This window comes from Nuphar pumila, chromosome 12, assembly GCF_984573655.1.
Source record: "Nuphar pumila chromosome 12, dmNupPumi1.hap1.1, whole genome shotgun sequence".
Taxonomy (NCBI): Eukaryota; Viridiplantae; Streptophyta; class Magnoliopsida; order Nymphaeales; family Nymphaeaceae; genus Nuphar; species Nuphar pumila.
This window is the reverse complement of record NC_143260.1, coordinates 12,417,659-12,431,253: the sequence shown is the minus strand read 5'-3', so window position 1 is coordinate 12,431,253 and position 13,595 is coordinate 12,417,659. Positions and strand designations below refer to the sequence as shown.

The 13,595-nt window shown below is 37.0% G+C and overlaps 1 protein-coding gene across 2 annotated transcripts; it reads right to left on the bottom strand.

Annotated features, from left to right (window-relative positions):
• Positions 1 to 5,618: 5,618 nt before the first annotated feature.
• LOC149820017 (nudix hydrolase 22, chloroplastic-like) lies at positions 5,619 to 7,171 on the bottom strand. Of its 2 annotated transcripts, XM_089981992.1 has the most exons (4): positions 6,639 to 7,171; positions 6,388 to 6,530; positions 6,078 to 6,197; positions 5,619 to 5,989 (listed from the first exon to the last, which is right to left on the bottom strand). In XM_089981992.1, exons 1-4 carry the CDS (start codon positions 6,955 to 6,957, stop codon positions 5,768 to 5,770), a joined length of 804 nt encoding a protein of 267 aa, XP_089838118.1. In that variant the 5' UTR covers positions 6,958 to 7,171; the 3' UTR covers positions 5,619 to 5,767. The 2 variants fall into 2 exon arrangements, with proteins under 2 accessions (XP_089838118.1, XP_089838119.1); XM_089981993.1 differs by lacking the exon at positions 6,078 to 6,197.
• Positions 7,172 to 13,595: the final 6,424 nt, after the last annotated feature.

Sequence of the window (13,595 nt, the reverse complement as noted above, 5' to 3'; positions counted from 1 at the left end):
TTTGGGTTTATGAGCAATTTAGTAGGCCTTTGTCATCTTGATATAATTCTGGAACCTCTCTTAGAAGAGGCTTCTGATTCATTTCAATAGAGCAGGCCTTTGTATGAATCACCTCATGAAAATTAGAAAAAGTAATTAACTTCAGAAAATGGTGTAGACTGCTTTGTTGAACAGTATCAAGCAATTATATTAAATAACATGCTAAAAAAAATTAACAATAAATGAACAATTGAATAAACAATCAATACAACTAACAATGTGAATCAACAATATACAACAAAAAGTCATGTATACAAAAAAATTAATAACAATAGACATAATATAAGCAATAGACAAATAAGAAGAAGAAATGAACAATTGAATAAACAAACTATGCACATATATAAGATATGTATATATAAATGAAACACACAAACACAAAATATTATGATATATATATATATATATATATATATATATATATATATATAAAGTATGTATTTATGCAGAAAACAGATATATATGTGTGCATCAACATCCGTGTGAGTGGGTGCATGTAAAGTGTGAACTGTGAAAAAGAATAGTCAAATAGATCATGAAGTACACACACAAACATAGATATATAACTCAGAAATATAACTCACAAACATAATTAAAAAACAGTCAACCAGAAATATAACTCAGAAATAGCCAAACAGATTATATATAAATTACATTACACACACAAATAAATAAATAAATAAATCAATAAATAAATATAATATATATATATATATATATATATATATATATATATATATATATATATGTATGTATCTTGTTTTTGTCTCGAAGTGGCATGGAATCGGAGACACAAATGAAAGACAAATAAAGTGGAACTAAAGCATAAACACAATTCATTTAACCATAGAAAAGAAATAACATATTTATACATTCACAAGAACACCAACAAATAAAATGAATAATTTTTTATTAATATCGTATTTTCCCTTTCCTTTCTTCCCTTTTAATATCATATTTTCCTGTTTGACAAAAGCACAAAAAAGGAAAAAGTGCTGATGCAGGAGTTCTGAACCCAAGGCTAATGTCATCCATATAAGTATTTGTTTGATTGTCTAAATGTTAGCCAGCTCCTAGATTATTATCAACTAAAGATCTATATGTATGTATCTGTGTCCTATCTACCTGGAAATCATGGATGCATGATTTATTTATGCAATCTAAGTACATAGATCATAGGGTTGATCATGATGGGACCTTTAACTCACATATCTATATTCACATGATCGAAAACCCATTTTCTACTAAATTAACTATGTAGATCATATTTGTAGGGTATGAACCACAAAAACATTCAAAAAATTTAAAACATGGTGGTTTCTACTGGATAGGATGTCAGATTGATTTGACCTATATATATATATATATATATATATATATATATATATATATATATATATATACATAAGCAGGCCGAGGGTTACCGAAAGCGCCATAGGACATGGGAAAGCGTGTTTTTTCGAAACACTTTTCTGAAGCGCAAAAAGTGGTGCTTCTGAAACGTGCCGGGAAGCGCTAAAAAAAATTTGAGAAGCGTGCTTCCAATTTAGGGGAAGCTTGCTTCCTCTTCAGGCGAAACTCGCTTCCCCCTCGCTTCTCCATTCTTTTTTCATTTTTGTTTTTGTGTTTTCATTTTTATTTTCTTTATTTTTCGCTTTTTCCTCGCTTCCTAGGTCGCTTCTTGCTTTTCTTCTCGTTTTTGAGACAATTCCTGGTTCGCTTCTAAGTTGTCTTGCACTTTCCGCTTCCTAAATTTTTGAAAGTGCCTCGCTTCCCGAATCGCTTTCCGCTACCGCTTTCCCGACTAGCAACTCTGAGCAGATCATGTAGAACATAGCTATAAGGCTTGATCATCAAAGAATGCATGAAAAAAAGTTTGTCATGATCTCTTATTTTTCCATTTGACTCTGCCTCACCACTTTTCCAATTATTATTTGTGGTCAACAATCAAACTGTTCATATTCATCAAGATGCATGGGTATAATTAGTCTCACTCAGGCTTTTACATATTGAGACAAATTAAGGGCATACACACATGAATGTACTAATGGTCCTGATTAGGAATGGATCCAAACAAGTTTCAAAGGCGTACGAAAAGGCATATTGTGTGCAGGTTCACTTGTAGGCTTTTGCATTAAGCACTTCAATTACATTCTATAGAATTATACTGAAAATTCAACATTTTAAAGGATTAATCGGATAGTTTCATATAAGCTATTCAGGAGGATGAAACATTTGTTTACTATTATATAGTTTCATACTTTATTTAATTATTTTTTATATTTCATGTTTATTATTGTTCCAGGTGTAAACACCTTGTAATGTTAGTGTTCACAGTATGGATACAATTTGCTTTGGATACAATTTGAAGTACTGTGAATAATCATATTCATTGAAAAGGAATTGCTCATTCTGATAAGCAGCCAATCCAGTTTATACTTAAAAAACCTTGTGTTTAACTTTTTGTGATTACTGCTAAAACAGTAGTTTAGCATTTTCTTATTGTGTCTGTTACTTTGGTCAAATTGCTAACCTAACCCTCTTTAGGCATTCTTTGGATTGTTATATATCATGGAGAAAATATTGGATGCACTCTAGAGTACTCTACTGTCCAGCTGAAACTCATAGGTGCAAGCTTTATTTGATCAATTTGACCCCACAAATGTGTGTAACATAGTCCATTTACTGGAAAATGCACTTTTGGTTGGGCGGTTTCAACATAAAAGCATGATTTTGTCAATCATTAAATTACAACGCATCGTGGACCACTGAAATTTGAAGCCCTTAAAAAATCTACTTATATAGCGGGATTGGAACAAACCATTTAGATCATATTCATAGGGCTTGATCCACAAAAAAAACATGAAAAAAAGAAACGGGCTGTTTCTACTAGAGGGTATGGTACAGTTGAGGGTAGCCAATATTATCCCCATATCATGCAATCAAGGCTGCTTTAGATTCATTGTTAACAGAGGGCCTAATTTCAAGTTAATACTATGTGGCGTCTGTGGGTCTTTCTGAATAGCACTTTGTAAAACCGGTTCTTCATTGAAGAATGGTTAATGACCATGGCTGTTGGAAAAGAACTTTGTTTTCCATTGGAAGTGAAAGAAATTGAGTATAGGCACCTCGGTAACTTGCAAATGTTGATGGTTGGCACTCGTTTAACTTGATGCCATCATTATTTATTTGGTATGACTGACCATTACTATAATGTTCATCATGATCTGCCACCATCAACATCATGAGTCTCATTATCATAGCGAAAAGAAATTCTCAAGATAAGAGGTGCCCTGAATAAGCTTTAATCGGATGAACCGTGTTAAATCCAAAACGAAGTTCCTGCTCTTATGATTAATTTTTAAGAGTTGGGTTCTCTTAATGGTAATTAATCTACATGTGACATTTTCTGATGGTTTACTCCAAAAATAAAAATAAAAATCTACTCTCAAAAAAGACATTTTCTGATGGTGGCCCTGTCTCTTTCTGTCTTCACCCATTCTCACCAACATGAACGGCTGGTACTAAGCATTAAGCTTGCTTATGTGGTGTATCTACTGCCATAGGTAGCATGAATGATTTGCCAATATGACTTAACAATGTCAGCTGTGCAATTCATTCCATCAAGTTCCACCCAAGTTCTTATCCTCGTTTTAACCTTCCTGGTGGTATTTGAACCCAAGATGTCATCTGACATGGCCATAATCCAGCTAGGGATGGCAGTGTACCGGGGTGAGGGTGGAGGACGAGGTCTCCACCCCGCCCTGTCTCAAAATCCTGCCCTCCATCCCCGCACGGGTTTTGATTTTAACCTCCATCCCCGTTTCATGTCCTCCATCCCCGGTCCAAATGGGGCGGGGCTCCATTTTCCCTCCATTGCCATCTCTAAAGAAGGATTGTGGATGGGGCAAGGCGGGGATCGGGATGGGGGAAAGCGTAAGTCCATTTGTGCACGGGTTTTGATTTTAACCTCCATTTCCACATCCATCCCTGTTTCATGTCCTCCATCCCCGGTCCAAAGTAGGCGAGGCGGGGTAGGGTCCCGTTTTTCTCCGGTCGACTGCCATCCCTAAATCCAGCCATTGGATCCAACCTCTGTTTCTTATACAATCCCCAATCTGATTTTATCGGTTCTAGCAAAAAAAAAACAAAATAACTTCTCTTGGTGATTCAGAGGCTATATCCAGATTAGATTTGCATATGTTGTGAATGAGCAGTATGGCTCCAGATCAGATAAAAACAAGCATCACGGCAGATCTGGGGTTCGAATTTGACAGGGGATAAGATCATAATTACATGAGGCTTATTAAAATCTTGGAGGCTTTTCCCTGAAACCATGAAACTATGATTTTTTTTTCACTTTCGAAACTTTATGAGAAGCTCTTCCAAAAAACAGAAAGCATACTTTTCCAGATATGAAAGTAAACTTCCTTGATTCTTGAAATGTCTTTCTAATTATACCCTTTTGAAAAAAAATATGTTTTATTTGAAAATTTATGATCTTTTTATACAGAGGGCGAAGATTCATCAAGTAAAAAACATGTTTTAACAGCATCCTATGTCATTCCTTGTTTCCCTGGTTGTCTCTCAGTTCTCCTTATGCTTCCTAATTCTCGGCTTCAAGTACCCTGTCATGTCTTAGACTCGTTTTGCACTCTTTTATTTCAAACTTTACGGTTTGGTTTTCACACCTGCCTCTTACTATGGTAACTAGGGATAAAATGGTGAACCCTTAGAGGGGCACTACCTTGACAGGAGGTCTGATCAGGTGTAATCACACTGCTAGCTTTGAATGTGCTGCTGCACCTGCCCGGCTGCAGGCTGTGGGAAAGATGGATGACAGATTGAGTATGCAACAAGCTAAAATGTGCAATGTGATTGAACATGATCCGTGAAACCTTGTGGGCCCGTTTGTGTGTCACGAAAAGTGGGTTGTTGTTTTGCAAAAATGCATTGATGGGTGTGCATTTTCACAGGCCCACAGCAACAACACAAACACTGGAATCATGAGTTTCCACTAAAAACCCTGGACGAGCGTGCCATTTTACACATTGGAGGTGGATTTTCTGCGGAAACCATTCCCATGGGGAGGGGTCCCATTGTATTTCCACGGCAGTGGAATCCACGAAAGGGGGTGTTGCAGCACCCCATTCAGTGACATGCAAACGCCCCCTAATAGAGGGATCGTGGAGTTAAAATTCCATTAGGGGTAGGTCTTGATGCCAAAAGTTCTGAAGTAGACAGAGCAGCACAGGACTTAAAATTCCCATAGCCGCAGGAAGCAGATCAGGTCATGCTGAACATGAGCGTTTTTGCTCATGCTGACATCGTGGCCATCTGTTTGCATTTTGTTAACTTCATGATGACACCAACCATCTTTTAGCCAAGGGGCTCTTGTCTGGTGGGAGCAGCTACTGCACCTCACCTTGGGAGGTTGCAAGTTCAAATCCCAATGTTATCGTTGTATAACTGGTAGGGTCTGCCTAACCTTAGCTTGTTAACTTGCCTTAAAAAAAAAAACCAACCATCTTTAGCCAACACGGCAACAATGACACCAACCATCTTTAGCCAAATCATTGAAATAAAGAAGCCTTTTTATTCAATCAGGCAATGGTCTCCGGAGGCAATCGAAGACTCATTTTTACAACGGAGCCTAATCCTATAAGGACAACAAGAAGCTGTCTTTGAGTTTGAGTTAATAGCGATACAATTATGAATCTAAGAAGATTTACAGGAGTGGACCATCTTCTCCCTGGTTCAGGACATGAAAATCTGGTGTCTGCTCTACAAAGTCAGGTGGACGCTGGAAGACAACCGATGCAGCCCGAATCAAGATCTGGGCTGTCAACCCCCATATCAAGAACTCACCCTTCTCGCACTGAAAATCGAAAAAATGGATGAGAAACTTCTTTCCCAGCCATTCCATCTCTTCCCATCTTCTCTTCTCATTCTACAAAAGAAGAAAACAAAAAAGAACTTTCACTACCCTGAATTGAAAATTACCACAGGAACAAAAAAAACAGCAAAAGAATTCAAACCGTGAGGAACATCTCCAGTGGTGCGTCGAATACCGCATCCACCTCTGCCTTATTTGCAGATGGTGTGAAGGAATCCTTATTGGGGAGTATGCAAATCACAGGGGCTACTCTCAACAGATGCTGCATTACCATCAAGTCAAGAACATAAGAAAGAGGCTTCTGCATAACTTTTCCATTGCACATTAGGCTAAGGTCATTGTCGATCAAAGGCTCAAAGAAGCACCCTTCTTTCCCAATAGAATCCCAAACCCCATCCATCCATAGCTAAAGAAGGAGACCACTAAACAAAACCAAGAAAAAGGAGGAGAACCTTTGATAGAAACGGTTCAAGCACAGCCACCACCGTCACCAAAGATGGCTCCAGCCCAATCTCTTCCTTCGCTTCTCTCAGAGCCGTCTCTGCATCATCTGCATCCCCTTCCTCAGATTTCCCCCCCGGCAGTGATACTTCCCCTGCTTTTTCATCACATAATTACATCAATTCCCCCCGGCAGCGAGAGAGAGAGAGAGAGAGAGAGAGAGAGAGAGAGAGAGAGAGAGAGAGAGAGAGAGAGAGAGGACCAGAGTGGGAAGAGAGGCTGGCTGATCTCTTGGTGAGGATGACGCGTAGCTGCCCATCATCCCCTTCGAACAAGCAGATCAAGACCGCTGCTCTCCTTGCACTCCTCTTGATGAGGGTTATGTTGCTGTTGTCGTCGGAGGAAGAGGCATGAACCAGAGGGCCTGAATCAATCTGGTGGGAGATAACTCCTCCACCCACCCTCTCTTCCGCAATCGTTGCTCTTATTGGCTTGTAGAGGCGCAGCTGCTGCGCCAAGTTCTCAAGACTCTTGCTCTGGATTTGATCTGTGAGATCATTTGGGGAGGGGGCTGCAGCCATGGATACCTTCCAGACGGCTGACAATGAAGAAGATAATGATGACAGAGAGTGGTGATGGTATCATATGCTATGCCATCGTATTAGATTCAATCTCTAAGAGAGGATGAGGAGTTGGAGGAAGCAAATCAAGCGATAGAGAGAGATTTTTTGTTCAAAAAAGATAAAGAGATACAGAGTCCTGCGGCCGACGGGGGCTGCCCGAGATTGACGAAGATTTTTTTAGTGCTGCGTGGTTGAGGTTGGTGGTTGTTTTATAGCTTTCACATGGGTATAGATACGGACGTCGATACGACACGGATTTAGACACGGATACGTGATTTTTTTGAGAAGAATACCAGATGGGGGCATGTACTTTTAAACTTTTAAATTTTAGAAAACATAATTTTATTAATTATATTGCATACAAATATTTTTATTAAAACTTAGTATAAACATTTTAAAAAGTATCAAAATATACAAGAATTTGGGTAATTTAATTTATTTTTTTTGAGTTTTACTTGAAGAAACAGCCTGAAGCACACACCAAGCTACGGTGGCTCAGCCTGTCGTACTTCCGGCCTCTGTTCATGTGGGCGTAAAACTATGAGGGCTTACCCCTTGACCCAGGGAGTCACCAAGCTTTGTCTTACGCAGGAGGTGACGTCCATGGGATTTGAACCTAGAACCTAGACCGCCTTTTCGTCCCTGCCTTCATTCCACATGGGTTTTGATTTGAAATTCCATTCGTGATCCATTCTTCATTTCATGTGAGCCCGTTTTCTCGATCTTTCTGTCGTTGTCACCTTCGACCGTCAGTGGAAGGAAAAGAGAAATGGGAACTCATGTAGCTCGTTAAAGAAAGAGAAAAAAGATTCGAGAAAGGAAAAATGTTAGAAAATATATATATATATATAATATGTATAAAAGTATAATAGTAATTTTTTTTTTAACAAGAATGGAGAACTAGCAGAGTTGGAGCAATTGTAAGTCCATCCCCACCTCCATCCACACGGTTTCTTCTCATATCGTCCACCCTTTATCCCCACAGGGCAAGGTTGGGGTAGACCCCGTTGCCCTTAGTCCACTGCTATCATTAGTACTGTAGAGTTTTAGTACTACCATAGGCGATGATAAGGCAGGCCATGCCAGCTAGATTAGGTTTTCATTCTTGAGGACGTATTTTTCGTATCATAAATAAAAAAATATTTGAAAACTGAGTCCCTTAAACAGAGATTTGCTATACTCTGTTCCAAGTGGTGTCACTGATGCCGATTGGCTGATTCATATTATATCGGCCCACAATTGATTAAATAAGGGCCGATTAAGCCCTGAGCTGATCTTTTATATTTTTATAACATTAACAACATGTCATGTCATGCCTTGTTATAGGACATGGGACCCTTAACCGGCTCACCTTTGACTTTATTTTTCTATACAGAGGAACCACGCACAAGATCATAGACCTAACCGTGGCGGCTCGGCCTGCCGCACTTATGGTCACTGTCCTGGTAGCTTAAAACTTCATCGGTTTTCGTTTTCCTTGCCCACAGGAAGTCGCCACTGTTTCGTGTAGATAGAGATGGGGACTGGAGCAGGCAGGGGATAAGGTCTCCACCCTTACCCGTCTCAAAATTCTGCCCTCCATCTCTGCCTCCATCCCCACAAAGGTTTTGATTTTAACCTTTATCCTCGCCTCCATCCCCGTTTCATGTCCTCCATCCTTGGTCCAAAGAGGATGAGGTGGGGGTGAGACTCCGTTTCTCCCTGGTCCACTGCTATTCCTAAAGGCATTTTAGTTATTTCACTAATGGGGACCGGGGATAGGGCGGGAGAAAGCGTAAGTCCTTTCTCTCACAGGTTTTAATTTTAACCTTCATTTCCGCCTCCATTCCCGTTTCATGTCCTCCATCCCCGACCCAAATGGGGTAAAGCGGGGCAGGACCCCATTTTTTCGGTGATCCACTACCATCCCTAAGCACAGGCCTAAAACTTAAAGTAAGGATTGTTAAAAATAAAAAAGATAAGTCTTAAGCTAGATACACCGGACACAGTCAAGGACCCAGATAAATCACAATACAACTACAAGAAGCAAGATGAGTTGTCTTTGGTAACTCAAGGATTTATAGTAGCAAATGAGAAGCATTCTAACTCAAAGATAAGAGGAAATGATTTAGAATCAAAATAAAAAAGAAAATGAAGATAAGTTAAGATCTGTGATTAAGACAACAAAATAAGAACCCTCTATGCAATCTTCATGAGTTTATGCTGTACCTCGGGCCTGTATATATATGTGTTGAAAGGTGATTAATAATATAGAAAAAATAGTGAGATTTTTAGTCGTGGATGTAGGTTCATATAGAACTGAACCACATTGAATTGGTGTGTTCCCATTTATTTATCTCTCATATGGTATTAGAGCTTTCGTGAGACATGTCAATTGAACCACATAAGATTTTAAACCTAAAAAAATGCAGTAATTTTTTCGTCAGCAGAAACATTTCTCAACATATTGGATCCAAATGCGAGTTATGTCAGACAAATACACTAGCACTAGATTTTAATAAATGTGAAAACATTTCTTTATAAAATTCTTATTGTAGCATATAAAAGTTCATGAAACAAGATAACAAAATGATCATAATTAAAAAATCTAGTTTTCAGAGAAGAAAAATGAAATGGCTCCCAAACTCTGTCACAGCTCCCCGTCATCGCCCCTGTGATTTATTCAGTTCCTGTAATTGTGTAGGGGGTCAAAATAACACCCCAGTAGAAATACAATGACAAAGCATATGTATACAACAGTAAGCACGTAGGAAACACCATTTTAAAATAGGCATAATGAAAATCACAAAACCAATGAAAACATTTTGATAGGTATGCATGATCAAGGATGCTATGCATGACTTAACAGTGCAACAAAGTATACATATATGACATGCGTGTCTTAAAATTCTTCCATTTAAGTGTTCTTTCTTAAATGATCCATGCAATGCTTTTATCAGAATGCACAATATACTCTTATTCATCTTGTTAACAGTCTCTGTGGATACGACATAGACAGAATCCGAACTGGAGACACAACTAATGGGTACATTTAAGCAATTTGTGTCTTATTGCCTTAGTTATGTACATCATTTTAGGCCTTGGTGAGGGACAAAACTTGTCGAGAGAGAAACCCCAATACCCTCAACCTGGTATACCAATCTTTTCTTCAGCTAAAACCGTATTAACTACCACCTTGTGATACCAATGATAATAGTCCCTATCTCGGTGGCTGGAAAAGAAACCATTCATGCTTTACAATACTCCACGTAGCCAGACGTACTACTTACTCTCTCATTGTAAGCCACACAATATTTAACATTCATATTCTTAATTAGTTAACTCTCATGACATACACATTTAACAAAATTCCAGACTTTACAATGGCCCCCATTGGGCACAAGTACACATGATTTTTCTTTAACTTTTCAGACAGTCAGTGACCACCACTTTGGGGCATACATATTACAAATTTCTTTTTAGAGGTTTAGAACATATATGAAATTTCTTATTGTCTTTGCGAGTCAATTTAGACATTTTACTAAAGTGCCTCAAAATCACATACTTTCTTTGCATTTATCAAGTAATACCATCTAGTTGGATGTCAAACCTTTCGTATTATTTGAATACATATATTTTCTTATTTATTAAAAAATATATATTCTTTCATAAAGCAGAATACTATTTCCAAAAATATTAAAAATTATCATAAAAAAGCCTGAAATAAAATTAATATGTTGTTTCAAGATCATTTAGGCATAGTAATGGGACCGTATTTCATCAAACCTAAATCAAGAATAAAAATCTATTTATAAATCGACACCATTTTCTAAACTCATCAAAACTTAAATCACAAACAATATTTTATTTATAAACCGACACCATTTTCTAAACTTATCAAAACCAAAATCCATTTATAAACCATTACCATTTTTTAAACTTATCAAAACCAAAATCCATTTATAAACCAGTTTTATTTTCTAAGCCAACATACTCAAAACATATATCAAAACCAATATTGCGGCTTTTTATTAGAATATATCTAAATTGCTGAATTTTGTTATAATTTTTTTATAAACAAATACTAAAATCACAGACTTTAAATCTTGGCATATGTACTATATATATACATATACATTTCTTTTTTTTCTTTGAAATACAAAAACTCAACTCGCTGATTTCGAGCTGGTATTTGGAATCCAAATCAGACCTTATCAAACTCAGAATTGCCGCTTAACACGAGTTGTGACAAATCTCATTTTTTTATATAAAGTCATTTCCAAAAAAAAAAAATGACTATGCTAATGCCCAAAAATCAGATGTTACACTTTTCACATACATTGAAATGTTCAGACTAGGCACACACATAAACTGATTCTAAGAGTAGACTTTTTTTTTTTGAAAGATGCTACAACATATACTATCCAAAATGTACACATTTCTCGTGAATTCCAGTTTATAAGCTAAGTTGAAAATCACGACTTACCACATGATAAAAAAAATAATTAACCACTGAATATTTTATATCAGTCACGGTTTTGGCAGCATAAAATTCTAGACTTTCAAGGTAATCAACAAACACAAATTTCTGTTTTTCATCAAAACAGAATATGCTACTTAATATGCAAGTTTTTGACCACATGGTGAAGCAGCAATCACGACATAAAAATAACAAACTTTTTGAACAAAATTCAATATTTCACTGCCTACAATCATATGCATATACCGAGTGAGAGTACCTACCTGAAACAAGAAGCTTTGAATCATTGGTTGGACTAAAGTAGTCGGCCACGAATTCCTCTAACTACTGCCACAATCACCACCTTCTAGCCGTGAGGAGAATGAAGCAAGGTGGAGAGAGAGAGGTCCATAGGTAGAAGTATGAGAGAAGTGACTCACTTATGCTTTATATGGAGAGGGGGAGGGAGTGAGAGTTACAAACTATTAAGTGAGTGAAGATAATGGGTTTAATTTGGGAGTTTCACAAGCACTCTAAGGGTCCGTATCCATGTAGTGGGGAGAGAGTTTTGGATAGATAGAGATCACGTATAGGAGGGTTTTTAAAGGGATGTGATAGTTACATTTTTTTTCTCCTTTTTTTTTTTCTCACATGCTTTGTAACTTTCCCCCATTCACGTGAATGAGGGTATTTGTTCAGCCCACCTTTGTGAGCTATTGTATCCCTTTCATTTATCACTTTCATTTATCACAGCCCAACCATTTTAAACAAAATGTTTTTGGCTTTATCAAAACACCTTCTTTATCTCTTTTTTTTCCTAACTTGTTTGGAGTAACTATTGTAACTCCCCATTTACGTGAATGGGAGAGTGGACTCAGCCCACCTTTTTACTTAAGTGAGCTCCTAATCATAAAGAGAACAAGAAAAACGTTTTCTACTTAATTCTTTCTATTGAAAATTTAGTCATCTATTAAAAATTATCTTTTTTCTAAGTGGGGTCCAATAGAGAGGACGCCCCCTCTCTTTAACGTCTCACTTTTTCTTTGTTAGTCATTATATTCATAACTATGTACTGATTCTATTTTATGTAACTAATTTATATAACCTTTATTTCATGAACTGAATCCTATACTCAATACTTCTTTCAATTCTCCTTTTTATTGGATCTTATTAAAATTTGGATCCATGTTGGGTCCACTCTCAAGTACCTCGCTCCATACACTTACCGAAATCAACTTGGATTTTGGATATTGAGATCCAGATCCAATTTGGATCCTTTCGATAACTGGATCCATTTATCATAATTGGACTCATATACATTGTTTTTTTTTCTTTTATATCTTTCTTTGAAATTTTGGATATTCTTTAGGAACTAGATCCAAGTATTGGATCCATTTTCATAACTAATGGATTTTGGATATGATCAGTATTGAATCTAGATCCAAATCCCAGTAGTTTTGAATCCACGAAATTATATTTTTAAATACATTCTTCTTTCACAATTTATTTTCATAATACTTAATTTTTTTTCAAAAATTTGCAGGTCTTACAACATTAAATCAAAAGGATTTTTATCTCTAGACATGTTATTTTTAATGAAGGCAGGTCTTCATTCAATATCCAGAGAGTGAAGCCTGAAACTGCTCTCCTGAACCTCTTTGGCAAGCCAATTTTCTTGACACCGTTCTTTCTTGCTAGTGAGAATAAAAAAAATTGTGACGAGAGACCTAGAAGAGGAGTAGAAATTGAACCCATTCAATCTTCGGACATTCCTAGAGTTTTAGAAGGGAAGAAAAGAGACTTTTAGCCAAGTATCCTATTTTCATAGTTTTGCTCGTTACCTTGATTTAAGACAATGAGCCAATTACCATTAAGGAAGCTTCTAAAAACTAAAAGTGGCAGGAAGCAATAAAAGTAGAATATGATGCCTTGATTAAGAATAATACATGGAGACTTGTTCTTATTTATAGTGCCCAACATATGTTGTTGAATGCAAATGGGTATATAACATAAAAAAAAAATTTAATGAGACCTTTGAATGGTACAAAGCTAGATTTGTAGTCAAAGGCTATTCCCAACATGAGAGTATTGACTATAATGAAACCTCTGGTTTACTACAACAAAGCAGTAGATTAGCGACGACCACATTCCGTCGCTA

Excerpts from the sequence above, each read along its gene's own strand:
- LOC149820017 (XM_089981992.1), bottom strand. The coding sequence starts at position 6,957 with ATGGCTGCAGCCCCCTCCCCAAATGATCTCACAGATCAAATCCAGAGC. Across the intron at positions 6,531-6,638 it reads CAGCCTCTCTTCCCACTCTG|GGGAAGTATCACTGCCGGGG; the intron begins GTCCTCTCTCTC and ends ATGAAAAAGCAG. Across the intron at positions 6,198-6,387 it reads TTGAACCGTTTCTATCAAAG|CATCTGTTGAGAGTAGCCCC; the intron begins GTTCTCCTCCTT and ends ATGGTAATGCAG.